We start from the raw sequence: 21,673 nt of genomic DNA, 5'->3' as shown, positions 1-21,673 counted from the left end.
CCTGAATTTGCCTGAACAGTCACCCCTTAAATGACTGGCTTTACCCGAAAGAGTGCTTTCAACCGCAAGCGCCTCAGTCTCTGGCTGGCAGCTGGTCCCGTCCAGCCAGTGGGGCCCTGAATGGCAGGCAAGGTTCAGGAGATGAAGCCTCTCCATCCTCGGGCTCATCTGAGTTCCAGGGCCCCCTCCTCCATCTCCCCACGTAGGCAGCCTTCCCTGCGTGTGACACACTGCTTTGGTCACCCAGCACCTCCTGGGGCTACTGTCTCACCAGCACAGCCATGGGAAACTCCAGCCCTGGGCCAGTGGCCGGCTGGTCTCCAGTGCTCCCAGGTCTGAGGAGATGCGCGACCTCTGGCTCTGTTGCTGGGAAAACAGCATGGGGCCCGGATGGCTCCGCTGCCTGGGTGGCCAGTTCCAGCTCAGGACGGCCCCTGTTCAGAGCAACCCCAAGCTCAGGAGGCCGGGACGCCAGGGCTGAAAGGCACCTGTGATCCCAGCTCAGGGGCTGACCAGCCTCTCCTTCCTGCTCGTGGGGCCCAGGGGACGTCAGTCGGCCGCCAACCCCTGCAGAGCCAAGACTGGCTGGGTGGGCCACACCTTCTACAAAGCAACAGCCCCCAGTGTGGCCTCAGGGAGGGCAGGGGAGAGGACCTGGGGAAGTCTGAGCATGTCAATATGGAAAACCCACATGGCCCCTGCTCCCAGCTGGCACGCACACGGAGAGCCACGGCCTCAGCCCACAACTGCACTGTCGGCTCCTTCCCACAGACGTGGAGTCTAGACCCGGCTCTGCCATTGCGTAGCTGTGTGACCCAGGGCAGGTCACGAACCCTCATGAGGTCTCAGTTTCCTCATCTGCAAAGTGGGAGAATCAAGACCACAATCCTGTCTCTCCCATCACTGGGGCCAGAGGCGTCTCAGAGTTTCCAATTCTTTGGATTTTTGGAAAGGTGCAGATATTATATATTAGGTAACATCCCCAGCAGCCCTCCTCAGTCACATGCTATTCATATTTCTGCAGTGAAACTGCGAATATTCAAATCCAGTGGGACACCCAAAACCTGCAAACCTGCAACAGTTCAGAACGGGTTCCACCACCAAAAGAATTATGGGAAAACGCTTCTGTTTCTGGAGCGCTTAGCATTTCCGAATCACAGGTAAGAGGTTTTAGACCTTTTACTATCGTCCACCTCATAGGCTGGGAGAGTGACTCGAGGACAATGTTGCAGCCACCGCTGATGCATTGGCTGGATGCGCGGGCCCCACCCCGGGCGCTGCGTCCCTCGCTCATAGACAGCTCTGTGCCCCAGGAGCTGATCTAACACCCATTTCACAGATGAGGACCCGAGGCCAAGGGCAGCCGAGGAACCGGCTCCCGGTGACACTGCTCCAAGGGGTCTGCTCAGCTTTGGAGTCCTCGCATGAGGGAGGCACCCTCGCCCTGCCCGTGACACAGGCAGGAAAGGAGAAGTGGGCCTTTGGCCTCTCATTCAGCTCCCTCACCTCACTGAACATTTCTTAGTAAAAGAAGCAAAAAGGAAAGTAAAAGTGAAAGCCATTCCTCAATAAGCTCCTGACTTCCCAGAAACGTGGTGATGGGCTCTGGCATTTTGTGTCTGCAGCAGCTGCCCAGACCCGGTTTTGTCTTCCCTGCTGGGAAGAAGCCAGAAGCTCCTCGGTCTCTTCCCCGGGAAGCAAACCCGGCTGCAGATCCACCCTGCGGGCTTGTCCTCCTGCAGCCCGACGCTCACAGCCCTGGACGGACCGGAGGCCCCCCGGTGAGGTGAGACCAGAAGGGGGAGTCCTCCTGTCCCTCGGGACCGAGGCCCCAGGGTGGCTTCCTTGAGATGGGGTGGAGGGCAGGGAGGGGAGGGAGGGCTGCCTCGGGGCCCCCACAGGACAAGGTGCCCAAGGGGCTGGCTACGGGCACTTGGTTTAGGACAAAGAGCTGCTGTCAGAGCCATTGGGGTTCAAAGCCCCGTCCAGCCAGGTCGCAACTCTGAGCCAGGACAGGGCAGGGGCTCCACTTCTTTATGTGACGAGTCAGGGTGGGAACCTCTCCCTCACAGGCTGGGTGATGTGGAAATGAAGACATGGTGAAGAGCGTGACATGACCAACAAGTTGCATCTTCCCTTCCGTTGGCTGGGACCCCCAGGGCCCTAGGTGGAGACGGCCTGGCCCCCAGAGTGTGGGAGACCTTGTGGTGACAGGAGTTTCCCTAGAAGGTCTCTGTAGGAGTGCTTTAGGGGTGTCACGTTTCCGGAAAAAGGACGTTGGGGGAGCTGTGTTGAAACTGCCAGCCCATCGCACAGGGCTTCCTGGATGCCGGGCCGGGGAGGGGAGGGGAGTGAAGACCAGTGGGAACGGCTCAAAGCTGTGCTTTCAGAGGGAGCTCCCTTTTCTTGCTTCGACTGGAGGGTTGTGGGAGTTGGTTTGCAGGGGCCGTTGGGGCCACGATAGAACAAAGAAAGACGGCCATAAATAGAAGCTCTCAAATGAGATACAGTCTCTGATCCTCTCCCATCAATTCTGTCCTTTCCCAACACAAAGGTCCCGTCACACCCAGCGGGAGAAGGTCAGTAGGGAGCGGATGGAACCGGATCCAACCAAAGGGCTCCCTGCTGTCACCTTTGCGCTTCGTCTGATGGGACTAATAGGAAAAACGGAGGAGGCATCACTGGGTGCTGACAAAGATGGGGCTGCAGACCAGGGTTCTCAACATCAGTACTGCTGACACTTGGCACGGGCTCATTCCTTGTTTGGGGCTGTCCTGGGCATGATGGGTGCTGAGCAGCATCGGCGGCCTGCACCTGCTAGACGCCAGCAGGAGGGATCCCCACCCACTAAAATGCCACAGACATTACCAATCTGCCCTGGGGAGCTCTAGCCCCATATCCAGATCTATTGCTCTGGACTCACATTGTAAGCCTAGCTGGAATCAGTCTGGGCTCTCCGGCTTACCAGTTGCACAAGACGGGCCTCCCTGCGCCTCAGTTTGCTCATCTGTAAAATGGGATCATATTAGCCTCTATCTCCCGGGGTCGTTGAGAGGATTAAAAGTGTATAAAACAAGTAGATGCATGTCTGGCACAAGTAAGAACAAAAAGGTTGCCTCGTATTACAGACCATGAGCACCCTGAGCCAAACCCCCAAAACCTAGCTTTATAGATCAGAGAGGAGAAAACATTTTTTTCTTCTTTTGGTTTTTGAGGAAGGCTAGCCCTGAGCTAACAACCACCAGCAATCATCCTCTTTTTGCTGAGGAAGATTGGCCCTGAGTGAACGTCTGTGCCCATCTTCCTCTACTGAGTATGTGGGATGCTGCCACGGCATGGCTGTATAAGGGGTGCAGACCTCAGCAACCGGGATCCAAACTGGTGAACCCCGGGCCCCCAAAGCAGAGCACAGGAACTTAACCACTGTGCCACTGGGGCAGCCCCAAGGAGAGAACGTTTCTTATCTTCGATATCTTAATTCTACCTCAAAGACCATCCCAAAGAAATAACCAAGCATGTGGACTGATGCGGGGTCGGTGAGCCGAGGAGTCGAAAGAAAGATTTCTTAGACTCTTAAGATCTGGCAGTAGTGCTCTTTTATTTAGAGAGTAGAATAGCATGGGGACAGGACCCATGGGCAGTCAGAGTTTCTGCTGCTGCTGCTGCCGCTGCTTCTGCTGCCCCCGCTGGCATGGGGACAGGGCCCATGGGTAGGCAGGGCCGCTGCTGCTGCCCCCGCTGGCATGGGGACAGGACCCATGGGCAGGCAGAGCTGGTGCGTGGGGACAGGACCCACGGGCAGTCAGAGCTCCTGCTGCTGCCCTGAGTTGAGGGTTAGGGCTAAATTTAAGGCATAGGTATATGATTCATCTCTTTACAAGACAAAGGAAAGAACATGAAAAAAAAGTTAAAATGGTATCAGTGCAGGTGGGATCTGGTCATTGGGTGATCCCATGACTTTTAGACAAGAATCAAATCGGATTAAGTAAAGGTTAGAAAGGTTAGACGCCACCACCCTAAACCAGTTACATGAGATTGCCAGACAGCAACCAACTTAAGTTCTTGCCTTCCCCATTAAGAGTTTCTAGGGATAAGGTCATCTCTCCTCTTCTTCCTGGTACAGAGAGGGAGGCACCTTTTACAGATAGAGATTTACCTTACAAATGTAAATGTGTCCCAACAAGGGCAAGTTCCATTCCCCAGAGCCGCCTTCCCTGTCCCAGTTTATCGAAAGCAATCAGCCCAAAACAATCCTCATGCCAAAGAGACATATCCTGGGGTGGCCAATTTTGGGTCCCTACAAGGTCACCCCCGCCTTCCTTCACAAACGCAAATGTCTCTCAGAAGGGCAAGCAAAATTCCAGTCCTCAGAGCCTGCTTCTCATCTGTAGTTTTAAAAGTAACCAGCCTAAAATCCTCATCATGGAACAACATTTACAGAAGGATCAAAAATTATTTATAAAACCAAAATTATTTATTTAAACCAAACAAAACCAAAAATTGAAACTGAAAACAACTCAAAGATTCAACAGTTGGGGAGTTATTAAAATATGGAATCATACATCCATATACTGAAATGTTACACAGCCTTTAAACATCCTGTTTGAAACTACTGACCAAGATAGGGAATCTGTGATATTATGTTATGTGACAACAATTCACACCAAACTCTATGAGCAACATGAGTCTGAAAATTTTCTTATTTTTCGCTTGTAAATAAAATGTCCACAGTGGTTATTTTTGTGTGGTGATGATGAGGATTACTTTGGGCTGGTTACTTTTAAAAACGGCAGACAGGAGAGAAACTCTGAGAAGTAGAATTTACTTTCCCTTTGTTAAGAGACATTTACACTGTAAAGGAAATCTCCATCTGTAAAGATGTCTCCCTCTCTGCACCAGGAAGAAGGGGGATGATCTTATCTCTAGAAACTCTCATCAATGAGGAAGGCAAGGACTCAAATCTGCATAATAATCTTACTCTTGTTTACTATACTTGTCTGGTAACCTCATGTAACTGACTCCTGTCCGCGTGTATATATACCATATCTTCTTTATCCAATCATCAGTTGATGGGCACTTAGGTTGCTTCCATGTCTTGGCTATTGTAAACAGTGCTGCAATGAACATAGAGGTGCGTGGGACTTTTGGAATTGCTGACTTCAAGCTCTCAGGATAGATACCCAGTAGTGGGATAGCTGGGTCGTATGGTAGTTCTATTTTTAATTTTTTGAGGAATCTCCATACTGTTTTCCATAGTGGCTGCACCAGTTTGCATTCCCACCAGCAGTGTATGAGGGTTCCTTTTTCTCCACAACCTCTCCAACATTTGTTACTATAGTTTTAGATATTTTTGTCATTCTAATGGGTGGAATGTGATATCTTAGTGTAGTTTTGATTTGCATTTCCCTGATGATCAGCGATGATGAGCATCTTTTCATGTGCCTATTGGTCATCCGTATATCTTCTTTGGAGAAATGTCTGTTCATGTCTCCAGCCCATTTTTTGATGGGGTTGTTTGATTTTTTTGTTGTTGAGTTGTGTGAGTTCTTTATATATTATGGATATTAAGCCTTTGTCAGATATATGACTTGCAAATATTTTTTCCCAGTTAGTGGGTTGTTTTTTTGTTTCACTCCTGTTTTCATTTGCCTTGAAGAAGATCTTTAGTCTGATGAAGTCCCATTTGTTTATTCTTTCTCTTGTTTCCCTTCTCTGAGAAGACATGGTGTCCGAAAAGATCCGTTTAATACTGATGTCAAAGAGTGTACTGCCTATGTTTTCTTCTAGAAGCCTTATGCTTTCAGGTCTCAGCTTTAGGTCTTTGATCCATTTTGAGTTTATTTTGGTGAATGGTCAGAAAGAATGGTCAACTTTCATTCTTTTACATGTGGCTTTCCAGTTTTCCCAGCACCATTTGTTGAAAAGACTTTCTTTTCTCCATTGTATGCCTTCAGCTCCTTTGTTGAAGATAAGCTGTCCATAGATGTGTGGTTTTATTTCTGGGCTTTCAATTCTGTTCCATTGATCTGTGCACCTGTTTTTTCTTTTGTTTTCTTTTTTGTTTTAAGATTTTATTTTTTTCCTTTTTCTCCCCAAAGCCCCCCAGTACATAGTTGTATACTCTTCGTTGTGGATCCCTCTAGTTGTGGCATGTGGGATGCTGCCTCAGTGTGGTTTGATGAGCAGTGCCATGTCTGCGACCAGGATTCGAACCAATGAAACACTGGGCTGCCTGCAGCAGAGCGCGCCAACTTAACCACTCAGCCACGGGGCCAGCCCCTGTGCACCTGTTTTTGTACCAGTACCATGCTGTTTTGATTACTGTAGCTTTGTAGTATGTTTTGAAGTCAGGGATTGTGATGCCTCCCATTTTGTTCTTTTTTCTCAGGATTGCTTTAGCAATTCAGGGTCTTTTGTTGACCCATATGAATTTTAGGATTCTTTGTTCTAATTCTGTAAAGAATGTCATTGGGATTCTTATTGGGATAGCATTGAATCTGTAAATTGCTTTAGGTAGAACGGACATTTTAACTATGTTTATTCTTCCAATCCATGTACATGCAATGTCTTTCCATCTCCTTATGTCATCATCCAATTCTCTCAGAAAGGCCTTGTAATTTTCATTGTATAGGTCTTTCACTTAGTTAAATTCACCCCGAGGTATTTTATTCTTTTTGTTGCTATTGTGAATGGTATTGTGTTCTTGAGTTCTTTTTCTGTTAGTTCATTATTAGAACATAGAAATGCTACTGATTTATGCAAACTAATTTTATACCCTGCAACTTTGCTGTAGTTATTGATTACTTCTAAGAGTTTTCCAATGGATTCTTTGGGGTTTTCTATGTATAAGATCATGTCATCTGCAAACAGCGAGAGTTTCACTTCTTCCCTCCCTATTTGGATTCTTCTTATTCCTTTTTCTTGCCTGATTGCTCTGACCAGGACCTCCAGTACCATGTTAAATAAGAGTGGTGATAGAGGGCATCTTTGTCTCGTTCCTGTTTTCAGGGGGATGGCGCTCAGTTTTTGCCCATTGAGTATGATGTTGGCTGTGGGCTTGTCATATATGGCCTTTATTATGTTGAGGTAGTTTCCTTCTATGCCCATTTTGTTCAGAGTTTTTATTATAAATGACTGTTGAATCTTGTCAAATGCTTTCTCTGCATCTATTGAGATGATCATGTGGTTTTTATTCCTCAGTTTGTTGATGTGGTGTATCATATTGATTGATTTGCAGATGTTGAACCATCCCTGTGTCCCTGGTATGAATGCCACTTGATCATGATGTATGATCCTTTTGATGAATTGCTGAGTTCTGGTTGCCAAAATTTTGTTTAGAATTTTTCTATCTATGTTCATCAGTGATATTGGACTGTAGTTCTCTTTTTTTGTGGTGTCCTTGTCAGGCTTTGGTATCAGTGTGATGTTGGCCTCATAGAATGTGTTAGGAAGTGTTCCATCCTCCCTAAGTTTTTGGAATAGCTTGAAAAGGATAGGTATTAAATCCTCTCTGAAAGTTTGGTAGAATTCCCCAGGAAAGCCATCTGGTCCTGGGGTTTTATTCTTTGGGATGTTTTTGATTACTGTTTCAACCTCTTTCCTTGTGATTGGTCTGTTCAAATTGTTTGCTTCTTCTTGAGTGAGCTTTGGGAGATTGTAGGAGTCCAAGAATTTATCCATTTCCTCTAGGTTATCCATTTTGCTGGCATATAGTTTTTCATAGTATTCTCTTATAATCCCTTGTATTTCTGTGGAGTCTGTTGTTATTTCTCCTCTTTCATTTCTGATTTTGTTTATTTGAGCTTTCTCCCTTTGTTTCTTTGTAAGTCTGGCTAGGGGTTTGTCAATTTTATTTATCTTCTCAAAGAACCAGCTCTTTGTTTCATTGATTCTTCTACCGACTTTTTCGTTTCAATAGCATTTATTTCTGCTCTGATCTTTATTATTTCTCTCCTTCTGCTGACTTTGGGCTTTGTTTGTTCTTCCTTCTCTAATTTGGTTAGGTGTAGTTTAAGATTGCTTATTTGGGATTTTTCTTGTTTGTTAAGATGTGTCTGTATTGTGATGAATTTTCCTCTTAATACAGCTTTTGCTGTATCCCATATGAGTTGGTATGGCATGTTATCCTTTTCATTTGTTTCCAGGTATTTTTTTATTTCTTCTTTAATTTCTTCAATGATCCATTGCTTGTTCAGTAGTGTATTGTTTAGTCTCCACATCCTTGTGCCTTTCTCAGCTTTTTTCTTGTAATTAATTTCTAGCCTTATAGCATTATGATCGGAGAAGATGCTTGTTATTATTTCAATTTTTTTTAAATTTGTAGAGGCCTGCCTTGTTTCCCAAGATATGATCTATCCTTGAGAATGTTCCACGTGCACTTGAGAAGAATGTGTATTCTGCTGTTTTAGGGTGAAGTGTTCTATATATGTCTATTAAGTCCAATTATTTTAGTTTTTTGTTTAGCTCCACTATTTCCTTGTTGATTTTCTGTCTGGATGATCTGTCCATTGATGTGAGTGGGGTGTTGAGGTCCCCTACTATTATTGTGTTGTTTTTAACATCTTCCTTTAGGTCTGTTAATAGTTGCTTTATGAACTTTGGTGCTCCTGTGTTGGGTGCATAGATATTTATAAGCATTATTTCTTCTTGATGAAGTGTCCCTTTGATCCTTATATATTGTCCCTCTGTGTCTCTCTTTACCTGCCTTATTTTGAAATCCGTTTTGTCTGATATAAGTACTGCAACACCTGCTTTCTTTTGCTTGCTATTAGCTTGAAGTATTGTCCTCCACCCCTTCACTCTGAGCTGTGTTTGTCTTTGGGACTGAGGTGTGTTTCCTGGAGGCAACAAATTGTTGGATCTTGTTCTTTAATCCATTTTGCCACTCTGTGTGTTTTTATTGGAGAGTTCAATCTGTTTACATTGAGGGTGATTATTGATACATGTGGGTTTAAAACTGTCATTCTGTTGCTCATTATCTGTTTTTCCTGTGTTACGTTTGTTTCTCGTCCTGTGTGTTTTAGCCTACCCATTGACTTCTGCAATTTCTTATGCTGGGTTTCTTAGATTTTTCCTTATTTATGTTTTGTGGCTCTGTTCTGTTTTTTAGTTTAGTGGCTACCCTGAAATTTGTATTTAGAGTCTCGTGTATAATATAGTCTATTCTCTGGTGGTCTCTTACTTACTTGGCCTAGACTGATTTAGTCCCTTTGCTCTTCCCCTCCTAAATTATTATTTTCATCTCTTATTCCAACTCGTATTATGAGTTTGTAGTTAGAGTGATAAGATCGTCTTTGCTTTGGTGGTTTCCTTACCTTTATCCTAATGCTATGGTTGAATATTTGCCATCCTATTCTGGTTCTATCTATCTGTCTCCCTACTCTGTGGTTTGTGACCCCTTTCTCCCTTTTTTTCTTTTTTCAGGTATGAGAGCCTTCTTGAGGATTTCTTGTAGTGGAGGACTTTTGGTTACAAATTCCCTTAACTTTTGTTTGTCTGGAAAAGATTTAATTTCTCCCTCATATCTGAAGGATATTTTTGCTGGATAGAGTATTCTTGGCTGAAGGTTTTTATCTTTTAAAGTTTTGAATATGTCACTCCATTCTCTCCTAGCTGGTAAGGTTTCTGTAGAGAAATCTGCTGAAAGTCTGATAGGAGTTCCTTTGCAGGTTGTTTTCTTCTGTCTTGTTGCCCTGAGTATTCTTTCTTTGTCTTTCATTTTTGCCATTTTTACTACTATATGCCTTACAGTAGGTCTTTTTATATTGACAAATCTAGAAGAGCTGAAAGCTTCCTCCACACACATTTCTCCCTCAATCCCTAGATTTGGGAAGTTTTTTTCTATAATTTCATTAAGCACACTTTCTGCTCCATTTTCCTTTTCCATGTTCTCAGGAATTCCAATGATTCTTAAATTCATTCTCATCATTGAATCCACTATTTCTCTGATATTTTCCTCATTCTTTTTAATCCTTAGTTCTCTTTCTTCCTCTCTCTGGAGCCGTTCAGCCTGTCTATCTTCGATTATGCTAGTTTGCTCCTCTATGGTGTCTACCTGGGCATTCAGGGAATCCATATTCTGTTTTACCTGGTCCATTGTATTTTTCATCTCTAGTATTTCTGTTTGATTCTTCTTTATAATTTCAATGTCTTTTGTGAAGTAACTCCAGAACTCGTTGACTTATTTCTCTATCTTTCCCTCTACCTCATTGAGTTTTTTTGATGACAGCTACTCTAAATTCATTTTCACTTAGTTTACCTATTTCCAAGTCCTCAGGACTTAATTCTGTGATTTTATTGTTCTCCTTCTGGTCTGGAGCTTTTATAAATTGCTGGATGGTAGAGGAGCGGTTTTTGCGCACGATGGTAGTATTTGGTTGCAGTTACAGCCTGTCGCCACTAGATGGGGGTTGAGAGCCATGCGTTCTGAGCTCTCTGCCTTCGGACAAGATGGCGGCGCCCAGAGCCGGTTGGGGAGGAGGGGCACTTTCTCTCGCATGCAGATCTGGATTCCGATCTCAGCTCTCGATCTCTGGTCTCCCAGGGCCCTAGCTTGATGGGGTCCCCGTGCCCGGAAGCCTTCCCCCGTCAGCAGGTTTCCGCTGCACCTGCTGCGGGAGTCCTAGATGATCCCACGGTCGTGCGGCCCCTCCCCCGCTGCTGCCTGCACCCGTGGCATCGATCCCAGACTCTAGGGGAGGGAGCAAAGTTCTCTCCTACCCCGTTCCAGCTCCTCTGAGGCCGGCTGCAACCTCTCCGTCCTCCGTGGTCTTGTTTCTGTAGTTTTCTGACAGTCTGGCATTAGGATTATTGGCTGAAATTCCGTTTTTCCAATCCTTTGTTGTAGTTTGGAGGGGAGAGAGTCCCGGGTCAGCTCACCCTGCCATTTTGCCGAGGCTTTCCCTTTGAATAGAGGATTTTTATCCTGTTTGCAACTTGGGAACATACAGAAAATACTGTTCTTTAACATTTATTGCGGTGGACATTTTACTAACTATTTCACAGATAAGGAAAGGGAAACTTTGAGCCATGAGATAATTTTCTTGAAATCACAAAGTGGTGACAGAGGGGGCTTTGAATCCACTTTACCATATGGTGCTAGGCTAATTATGGGGTCTGTTTTCTCCTCCAAAAAGGTAATACAGCATCTCTTCCCAGCCGGCCACCTGTCACTCTTTAAATCTTGCAACAACAGAGACATCACAGATCTGCCAAGGTGAGCTTTCCTCCATCCCAGCCATTCTCATTGGAGGGTAAAGCAGGATCCAGTGAGGTCTTTGTAAGAGAAAGATGGAAGGCAGAATGACCCAGAACATTCCAGGATACCCAGAGATGTGGCAGTCCTACTCAAACATTTTGTTACCAGACCAAATGTGGGTCCCTTCTTGGGAGTTCAGTCAAACTGCACCAGAAGTCATTGTTTCACAAAGTAGAATTTTTATTTGCAGCATGCAGCAAACAAAATGCAGACCATAGGGAAAATTTTCACAAAGCTCTGGCACCCTGAGCACAGGGAGGTGGGTATCTTTATTTGGGGGGGGGCATGAATATTCAAAGGGGAGGTTTCATCATTACATGCAGAGGCGGGCATAAGCTTGCTCATGTGTGGTTAGAAATCATGCTTCTACATACATCGAACGACCTAAAACTGGCTGCTTCGCCCATCCCAGAGGAGGGGGACCTACGACATGAACAACGTCACTTCAGGAGAACTCAGTGCCTGTCTGTGCAGGCGCCAGTCTTGTGGTTGTCATCTGGGCTGGTCTGGGCTGTTTTGGAGCAACTGGGTCCAGGGTGGCTGTTACTTGGAGCTTCTTCCTGGAACAGAACTGAAAACCGCAGGAGCTCAAGGCCCCAAGGTGTGAGATAAAGGAACAGCTGCACCTTTCCACAAGAGAATTAGTCAAACACAAAGGGGTAGCATTTAGGCAGGACCAGAGAAGCGGGTTAGGGTCCATGTCAGGGGACAGTTTCGCTTGATTCCACCACGTCATTCTCAGTTCTCCTGGTCCTTCTCCATCTCTTGCTGCCTTCACCTCTTCTTCCTGGGCTTAACTGTCAGACTGCTCCAGCGCTCTCTCTTGGACCACCCTTGGCCTCTAGGACCACTCTCTCCCTAGGGCGATCCCGTTTTAATGGCTTTAGCTACTTTCTGCACTGATGGTTCCCAAATCTGATCTCCCAGCCAGAACAAGGCTCATGTGTCCCCTGCTTCCTCAATGTCATTTGAAAGTCTGACGGGGTCTCAAACTGAACCTGCCCCAAACTGAACTCTCTTAGCCACCCAGAAAACCCTCGACCCTTTCCATCTCAGGAAAGAGAAGCTTTGTGTTGTAACAGACAGTCAGGCCCCACACCGGCCTCATCCTGAGGTCATCCTTGACTCTGCCCTCTCACCTCCCACATCCGCTGATCCATCCTGCGGATTCCTGCACATCCGGTCCCTCTCATCACCCTGGCCAGCCAGGTCCAGGCGGCCATGGCCTCTTGTTCCAACCACGGCAACAACTTCCTGACTGGTCCCCCTGCTTCCTCTCATGCAAACCTGGAGTCTGTTTTCCAGCCTGAGCCATCATTTAACACATAAGTTAATCAGGGCCCCTGCTAGCCCCCATGCTGCCTTAGGGCTTACTAGGAAAAGCCCAGCCACCCCAACCGCCAAGGGGACATAGCCCTCTGGGCACATGGCTCTACGAATGGCTGGCAGCTGTGTGCAGCCGATCAATAAGGCGCCATTTCTCCAGACGGACACAGCACCTCCCCCTGCCCTCGCCGCAGGTCTCTCCACTCGGCGAGTGGATTCTGGGATGGATTCCAGACCCCACCTGTCTGCTCAGTCAGAGCCTTTGCAGTTCTCGTAATATTAATAGGTCCCCGGGAATATAATTTATACAAAGGGGCCTCATAAATTGTTGGCTTGTTCTGTGAAGGTGGTCTTTTAGTCACTATAATCAATTGGTTCCTGATAGCCGATGCATGGAAACAAACCAAACATTTCAATCAGCAGAAGAACAGACAAATAAATGGTAGTGTATTTCTATGGTCAAATAGTACACAGTTGTCACTTTTAAAACTGCTGATACCCACAACAACATGACTGAATCTCATAGACAGTACGTTGACTGAAAAAAGCCAAGCAAAGGACTTTATTTACATGAAGTTCAAGACCAGGCGAATTAACCAACGGTTACAGAAGTGAGAATAGTGGTCGCCTCTGGGGCAGGTGGGTCTCGCCCAGGCAGGGGTTGAGGAAACCTGCTCCATATCTCGATCTGGGCAGTGATCACTCGGGTGTGCATACAGGTGTCAAAATTTACTGAGCTGAGGACTTCATTTGTGTACTTATCTTCGAACGTAAGCGACAGCTCAGCATAAAATGTAAAAACAATAGTTTGCAAATATTTAGTACCTCAAAGTGTTTCGTTTTTCTTTTGATTCCGCATAATCTAAGGTCCCTCCACTTGAATCTCCTAAGGTTCGTGGCCCCTTCAGTGAGCTTGTTTTTCATGTTCCCAACCAGAAAATCATTTGACACCTCGGGACGCCTCTGATTCTCCCATGGACAAAAGGAGCGCGGATTTGGTGCCACAGAGGCTGTGGGACGAGCAGGCAGGGAAGGAATGCCAGGCTGGTGTTGGTTTGCAAGGGTAAGCCGGAGAGCTTTGTCCCCAGGGGGCGGACTACTTCTGGAGAAATGCTCTGGGCATCCTCGAGATACGAGGCTAGCGTGTTCCGATAGAATGAGTCATAAAGTGGGCCTGTCTGCCTGCTGGTTTTCAACATGCTTGTGAAGGTATGTTTTCCTAGGAAAAAAATATTCCACTGGTAACACAAATATTTTGAAGAGCAAGTCAAGATCCAGTGAGGTGCACGACATTGGCCAATAGGATTCTAAGGGCAGAAATTGCCCCACCCAGAGGCCTCACCTCTGTGAGGCCTGTGAAGCGGGAACTCAGTCTTTTTGTCTCACATGTCACCAAAAAGCCCTTTAGTGATGCTGCATTGATTAATTTAAACCCAATTATCTGTTAATCAGCAGATGTGGCATCACCAGCCTCCAGTACCATGTGGGCAATCAACAAACGCTCACCGCACGTCTGCTGGACCCCCAACCTCCCGCCCAGCACCTGGCCTCCTCTTTCTCCTCCTTTTCCCAGACCTCTCCCGCCGCCGCCTGTCACAAGTTCCTTATTTTGACTAGGATCTTCGCCTTTCCCCACGGCCTCTGCTCCGGGACCGCTCACAGTCTCTCTGAGCGAGGCTGCAAACGTCCCTCAGGACTAATCTGCCTTCTCCCTCTCTTTGGCCAAGGCTGCGTTTCTCCCCTTTGTCCCTCCAGACGCCCCTCTTCATGGACCCAGCAGCTCCCAACAAGGCTCTGGGCCTTTGCACGGTCGGGTCAGAGGTAACGGGGGTGTTAGGGAGATGCAGGGAGGGTTCAAAGTCAAGAGTGGCAAGAAGATCCAGAACCTCCCTGGGCCTGACTCAGGATTTGGCTCTCCCAGCTGGGAGCCTGAAGCAACATCTTTCTTTCACTCATCCACAGGGATGAGGACGACCTTCTTCTGAGTGAAGACATGGAGCAAAAAGATGCAGATCTGTCAGCTGACGAAAGGCGATTTTTGGAAGAGTTTCCCATCTTGAAAGAGAAGCTAGAGGAGGACATCAGAAAGTTCCGTGCCCGTGCAGACGACATCGAGAAAAAGCAGAAAATACTCACGGAGGCCAGCCTGGTGACCAACTCCGTCTCTGCTGTCTCAGGAGCCGTGAGCCTCCTGGGTTTAGCTCTCACTCCAGCAACGGGAGGAGGAAGCCTGGTGCTCCTGGGCTGTGTGGAGACTTTGGGGAGCATAGCTGGGGCCACCAACATTGTGACCAACTTGGCGAAAGAAGTCCAAAATGCCCAAGCTGAGGCCGGCAGCCCAGAGCCCACCGATGGCCAAAGGTCCCAGGAGACTGAGGGAAAAGGCAGACTCTATTATGGCATTACTGCCGGAAAGCTTGCCTATGCTGTCTATGCTAGTATAAACAACATCAAGGATGTTAAAGAGAAGATCCGTGCCTCTAAGACTGCCAGCGCCCACCCACTGCAGGCCGCTGGTGCCGAGGGTATCAAGACCACTAGCCAAGTCACGGTCGAAAGCGGCAGGAAGCTGCCAAAGGCCTTCGAGCGTATAAAGCTGCTGATGACCAGACATCCCCGCTTGCTAAATGGTACGGTGACTGGCATCTCTCTCTACACCTGCGTGGCCGCCCTCCTGAAGGACTGGAAGGAGCTGAAGGAGGGAGCAAAATCCAAGTCTGCAGAAAAGCTGAAGGCCAAGGCTGGGGAGCTGGAAAAGAAGCTGCTGGACCTCTCCCAGCGCTATGAGAGGCTGCAGCAGAAGGTGAGGCTGCGCCGGCCATCTCGGGTGGGGCCCGAGGGAGTGGGGGCTTTAACCGGGGCCTACGGGCACCAAGGCTCACAGCAAGGGGGTAAGGAAGCCAGGGTGGGCAACGTTTGCTTGGATGTTCCTGAGGCCGTGGGGCATATGGTGGCCCTAGAGGTCCAAATGGGATCTAGTACGTCTTGGAGATACTGGCGCCTGACCTGGACAGACCTGGTCACGCCTTCCGTCTCTCCCTCGAGGTTTCTTGAGGTCCATGTGCTGGAAAGAGGCTCTTCCCCTTGTACAGGAGAGGACGCTGAGTCGGAGGGAGTATCACGGACTGAAACGTGCACCCCTAATGTGCATCTGTTGAAGCTCTAAGCCCCAGTGTGACTGTTGGGAGATGGGGTCTTTGGGAGGTAATTGGGGTGGAATGAGGTCGTAGGGGTGGGGCCCTTTCCTATGGGACTGGTGTCCTTGTAAGAGGAGGAGGAAGCACGAGAGGACTCTCTCTTTCTCTGCCTGCGCTGGCTCAGAGGAGAGACCTTGTGAGGACACAGCCAGAAGGTGACCCTCTGCAAGCCGGGAGGAGAGTCTTCACCAGGAATCGGCCAGCCCCTTGATCTGGGACTGGCAGCCTCCAGACCTATGAGAAGAGACATTCCTGCCTTTGAAGCCGCCCAGCCTGTGGGATTCTCTGTAGCTGCCCTCTGATGGGGGTGTTTGTTTCTTTACAGAAACTCTTGCAAGAAAAAAGGCTTCTGAGCTCATCTTCAGAGGGAGCCGTGGGGACTCTGCCGCAGCCCTCAGGACGGGCATCAGGAAGCTGGATCCAGAAGTGGGGAGAGGATGACGCGACTGAGCCCAGGGACCTTGGGGCAGAATAAAGGGGCAGGCAAGGGTGGCAGGGGAGATGCCTGGATACAGACCCACTGGGAGGTCCCTGTGGGTGCTGAGGGCACTGTCAGCTAGTGAGAGTTGGGGAGGTCAGTGTGTCCCCTCCCTTGCTCCTTCACTTGGATACGAACTCAGTCCCTCCACTTCTTCAGTCCCCCTTCACTCACTCGCACGCGCAGTCAGGCTGTGTCAAACATGTATGGATTCAGGCCGGGCTGGACCTGAAGTGCTGAGGAGACGACCCTGAGGAGGGTCGTGCTGTGCTCTCGCTTCTCCATCCACTCACCCTCAACTTCCTCTCTGCTCTCTTCTGCTCCCACCCAGGTTGGCACACAAAGGATGGCACTGGAACCTGCCCCACCAGATTCCATCCAGAAGGCGAGAGGCCCACAGCCCTCTGTTCTCCCCAGGACCCATGATCCTGGCGCGCCTCAGGACATCGGGCCTGCAGGAAGTCTCCTGACATTATAGAGACCGTTTCTTATGTTGCCAAATATTCTCTTGATTATATGTACAATCTTTTAATTAGACGTATATTAGTCATCGCTCTTTCTGTTTTAAGTGGCCAAAAGCAACTCTAACTGGCTGAGGCAAAGAAAGGAATTTATTGTCTCATGTGCTTAAGAAGCATAGAGGTGCAGTGGGCTTCAGGTGTGTCTGGATCCAGAGGATAAAAATGATGCCGTAGAGTGTCTGTGTTTCACGTCTCAGACAGGCTTCAGCCACATGCAGGCAAGATGGCCGGAGCATCCCCAGGAGTGCTCCTTCCCGCTGGGGGCTCCCAAGTGGAAAAGGGCCAAGGACCACTCTGATCAGTCAGGACTGGGTCACGTGCCTTTGCCTGCACCATTGCTGGGATGCGCTATGGGAATTATATGGTGTGTGACTGGAGACAGGAGCTTGAGGAAGAAAAAGCAACAAATGGTATGCTAGTTGCCCCTCCTCTTTCAGCAACATTTAGATGATTTCAAATTTCTTGTTACACATCGTGGGAAAATGAAGATCTGCGTGCCAAAAGCTTGTTGCATTATTGTTAGGATTGTTTTCTTACAATAGAGTCCCTGAACTGGGATACCTAAGATCAGAAAGGATGCTGTGAAGGGAAAGAAGGAGTTCCCCACCCGCCCCACATTACAATAGTGAAATATATCCTAGGAAATTTGGGGAAGATTTAAAAAGTAGAAGGGAGAGAGAACCTCTGTCAACATTTTGGACTATAGCCTGCCAGTCTTTATTTTATAAATCTTATGACCTAGGGGTTTTAAATAGTTGTAACCCTACGCCTAGGCCACTGTGTTTTCTGCATTTGTAGGACTCCTTTCCTTATTATAAGTTTTTCAGGGGCAAAAGGGAAGTAAATAGCTTTCTCCACATTCACTATTGTTCTTTTAGCGTATGAGTGTCCTTAAAGTTTGGAATAAACATTATCAATAAAAATACCTTGCATGAAATGGGTAGCCCCTAAGCTTGGAGCTTTGTTTGTTTTGTGGACTGTCTGGAAGATCAAAAAAGAAGGCGGCAGAAAATGGAGACGTGAAACTCATCCGCGACGCCTACTTGCCCATTTCTCAGTTTGGTGTTTTCAGCCATGAAATGAGCGTAACCTGAAGGAACTCCAGGACTCCGTCTGGGTGCGGATGGTCGTGCCCCACTCACAGAACGACATCTGGGAGAAAATGCCCTGGGCAGGAATTCTAAGCCTTGCCAAAGATCTTGAGCCAACATCAAAGGGGGCGGGAGAGGTTCATTCTTCCCTCTTTGCCCACTTCTCTCCTTCTAGACTCTTCCATGAAGGCAGAAGCGCCTGAATAGACTCTTCCTCTTGCCTCTCTCTCTGGCTTCCTGCCTCAGCCCGGGCAGCTCTCTGCTCCCTCCCTCCCTGCAACGCCTTCCGCCCCAGGCCACTCTCCCTGCCAGGGTCTGCTTCTCTGCAGTGGGATCTCCTCCACCTCCTGGAATGCTGCTGAGCAAATGCCGTCACCTCGTGATATCTCCCCGCTAGTCAGATCTTTGTGCTCCTCACCGCAAAGCCTGTTCACTATCTGTGCTGCTGGGGGCAGCCCAACCCCCACCCCGTCCTCCTTTCTCTTCCGGGTCGAGTGGGGTTCTTCACGGGTGCCCCTGAGGTGGTGCGGCCCCTCCACCACGATCAGTTGAGAGTTCTGAGAAACCTATCAGTTCTGAGATGTATACTCTGAGTCAGGTGAGGAAGATGTGCGCATTCACATGCCACAATGAGAGTGGAGTCATCAGCCATCACCTTAAACGCCCCCTGAGACCACAACCAACACAAGTGCCAGGCTTTTCCAAAGTGTTGGGCCTTCCAAAGGGCCAGTGAATGTGTCCCACCCACGCTGAGGTTTGCGACAGCAGCAAACGGCTGGTCGACAGTCCTGCTCCTGACCGGCCCTCCCATAGTAGAAGAAAGGTGGGGACACAGTCAAAATCAAGCTGAACCCCAGGACAGCTGGGGAAAGGCGAGGGGTCCGATTAGGTTTGAGAAACTTCCCTTACTTGGGTCCATCAGCACCTGACTAGCTGTGGGTGGCCTCAGGACACCTTCGTGTATCATTCCAGCTTGTCCAGGTCCACCCTCACAGGCACGAGCTTCAGGCGGCCCTTGAGTTTGTGACGAAATGCAAGCTCTTGTCAGCCGTAAATCATACTCCCTTGGGTCTAAAATCTAAATTTCAACCAAAAGAAAACTAAAAGGCCATTGTGTTCTAGTCCATGCACAATGTTACATTTGAAGAAATAGCTGTCAAAGGGAAAGTATATTGGAAAGCAATTTGAACCGTTTCTTTCTCTCTCAAGAAGATGAAAGAGGTGAGGGTGGCGGGGGAGGGGGAGAAGGGAGAGACATTCCTAATTCGCAGTTTAATTCACCTGGACGAAATCGCAGAGGAGAACGAGCCTTCCTGCCTCTGATGGGCACCATCATGTAGACCAGCACAGTTCAGTACGGTAGCCGCTAGGCACGTGGCGCCTGAAACGTGGCAAGTCCAAACTGAGATGTGCTATCCACGTAAAATACACACTGGATTTTAAACACTTAGTTTGAAAAAAATACATAAAATATCTAATGAATAATTTTAATTGATCACATGTTGAAATGATAACATTTTGGACATATTGCATTAAATAAAATATATTATTAAAATCAATTTCACCTGTTTGTCTTAATGTTTTCAATGTAACTATAGAGAATGTATACTTACGTATGTGGCCGCATTATGGTCCTATTGGACAGCACTGATGTAGACAATAAAATTAAAAAGATGAAGATGCTTTGAATGATGAGTTGGGGTTTGTGGGGGCTAATAAATAGCACCTCTTTTCACCCACCCAAGTTCAGAAGCAGGGACGCAGCGGACCAGGAGTCAGGCAGGTGGAGATGCAAGCATCAGCTTGATTCAAGTTGTTGGAGGAGTGGCTTTGGGTTGGTTGATCAAATTGGCTTGGTAATACTTCACTCCTGAATTCGATGATCTTACCCCCTCTGCCACATCCACTACTGGACAACCTCAGGCCAGCCCTGTAGAGCTTAGGAGCACAGCATACTGAGCCCTGTCAGAAGGCCAGCAGATCCCAAACCAATGCCGGTTCCTTTTGGCCAAGTTGCCTACCATGTAACTCGCTCATCCATCCTTAGAGTTGGTAAGCGAGAGGATGGAGAGAGGCCAGGAGTGTTAATTGGATGGACTCCCTCCACGTGGAAACAGGGGTAGGGAATAGTGCTCCTTCCACTACTTCCTAACCTTTTCATTAAGCATTGGATTTAACCATTAAGTCCACGGTCAGCAGGTGGCAATCAACCACCTAGCGGAACAGCCCCGCTCCCAGCTTCATCCAGCTGCTCCGGCAGCACCAATCACTTCCCACCCTCTGAATCATCCCGAGTCTGCTGTCTGCTGCCAAGAGGTTTTGAAATGGGTCATACCAGAACATTGATTAACCCCAAGGTCTTGCTATAGCCAGAATTGAAAGTTTACTCTCTTCTCCCATAATTCATCTCAAATGATATCAAGCCATGTCCAATATAGCTCTTCAGAGAGTTTGCAATGAGATCCAGATTTAGCATATAGGCCAATAGTCAAAGGCGAAAAATAAGAAGGCCCATATCACATATAAACCCTCTTCCATTGCAAATTTCCCAGGAAGAAATACTAAAATTTGATTCCCTTGCAAATTAAAATTTAAAGGAATTAGTCTGAAATCAAATAGTGTGCCCTCATGAGTAAAAGGTTCAAAGAAACCAAAATCTTTTAAAGTCCCAAATCAAATTCTCTTCTAGAGTCCAGCGCAATTGTTAAAGTCAAAAAATCATCCTCCCTAACATCATTTTTTGGCCATTTTCGGCCAAAGGGGTTCTTTGATTTAAGTTTTTAAACTTAAGAATAATTCCGAACATACAGAAGAGTTCAAGAATAGTACAAAGAACTCCTGTATAAAAAGAACTATGAACGTTTCGTCCCTGTGTCAGCTATCAATTTACTGCGTCTCCGCTCCAACTCCACCGCTGTGTGCACTGCTTGTGGTCCAGGAGCTGGACCCTCTTGCCTTTCCCCTTTGCCAGCCGGCTCCACGTTAAGCTTTGTCAGTAGACTGTGGGCTTCTCCTCCTGCCTCTGGTGCGAGCGCCTTTCCTCCTTCCTGTGGAGCTCAGCCATCAGGTAGGACACCAGTGGGGCTCACCCCCAGTCAGTTCTATATCACCCCGGAGGCAGCTTCCCAGTGATTTCCGTGGGTGCTCCAGCCATCTTCCCGGGGGACGCTTGCCCTGAAGGTGACCTTCTGCCCTGATGGATTCCCAGTGACGTCAACAGCGCCCCCTCCACCTTGTGAGTTTTGTGCGCATGACGGTAGGCTGATTCCCGCGCCACCTCAGCAAACTTCTCTGCCTCCGTTCCTTTTAAAAAGTAATGATTTATAAAGTCTACCATCCTTCTCTGGGTGAAGTCGCCAGTTTGGGTATCTGAATTCTAAAACCACGAGCAAGCTTCTGTGATGAACACATCTAGCCAGCGAAGCATGCCTTGGAACCCCCAGACAAGCCTGAGGAGGTCAGTGTCGGTCTCTCCGTGGTCTCTTGGTCCTGAAGGTGCATCAAAATAATGTTTGAAGAAAAGAGGAACAGAATTTGGGGCAGCTGAATGAACTCAGCCTACTCATGCGTGGCACCAACAATTTTTTTTAACTGGGTAAATGCAATTCTCTTTCTCTTTTTTTAAGTTGAAGTAAAATGCACATAACATAAAATTTACCATTGAGACCATTTCTAAGTGTACAGCTCAGTGGCTTTAAAGCACATTCACATTGTTGTGCAACCATCACCACCATCCAGCTCCAGAACTTTCCGTCATCCCAAACTGAACTCTGTCCCCTTAAAACACTCACTCACCATGTCCT

At 47.7% G+C, this 21,673-nt stretch overlaps 1 protein-coding gene across 4 annotated transcripts; it reads left to right on the top strand.

Annotated features, from left to right (window-relative positions):
* Positions 1 to 1,551: 1,551 nt before the first annotated feature.
* APOL6 (apolipoprotein L6) lies at positions 1,552 to 19,429 on the top strand. 4 transcript variants are annotated; one of them, XM_070506985.1, is made up of 6 exons: positions 1,575 to 1,786; positions 11,136 to 11,215; positions 13,520 to 13,646; positions 14,546 to 15,386; positions 16,106 to 16,263; positions 16,590 to 19,429. In XM_070506985.1, exons 3-5 carry the CDS (start codon positions 13,558 to 13,560, stop codon positions 16,253 to 16,255), a joined length of 1,080 nt encoding a protein of 359 aa, XP_070363086.1. In that variant the 5' UTR covers positions 1,575 to 1,786; positions 11,136 to 11,215; positions 13,520 to 13,557; the 3' UTR covers positions 16,256 to 16,263; positions 16,590 to 19,429. The 4 variants fall into 4 exon arrangements, with proteins under 4 accessions (XP_070363085.1, XP_044636600.2, XP_070363086.1 ...); XM_070506984.1 differs by lacking the exons at positions 11,136 to 11,215; positions 13,520 to 13,646 and having other exon boundaries at positions 1,552 to 1,786; XM_044780675.2 differs by lacking the exon at positions 11,136 to 11,215 and having other exon boundaries at positions 1,664 to 1,786; positions 16,106 to 19,429.
* The last annotated feature ends 2,244 nt before the right edge of the window (positions 19,430 to 21,673 follow it).

Source organism: Equus asinus, chromosome 4 (assembly GCF_041296235.1).
Source record: "Equus asinus isolate D_3611 breed Donkey chromosome 4, EquAss-T2T_v2, whole genome shotgun sequence".
NCBI lineage: Eukaryota > Metazoa > Chordata > Mammalia > Perissodactyla > Equidae > Equus > Equus asinus.
This window is presented reverse-complemented; position numbering and strand designations above follow the sequence as displayed.

Bases quoted from the DNA above. Each gene is read 5' to 3' on its own strand.
- APOL6 (XM_070506984.1), top strand. From the start codon at position 1,599: ATGGGCTCTGGCATTTTGTGTCTGCAGCAGCTGCCCAGACCCGGTTTT. The intron at 1,787-14,545 runs GTGAGACCAGAA...ACTCATCCACAG, and splicing joins ACCGGAGGCCCCCCGGTGAG to GGATGAGGACGACCTTCTTC. The intron at 15,387-16,105 runs GTGAGGCTGCGC...GTTTCTTTACAG, and splicing joins ATGAGAGGCTGCAGCAGAAG to AAACTCTTGCAAGAAAAAAG.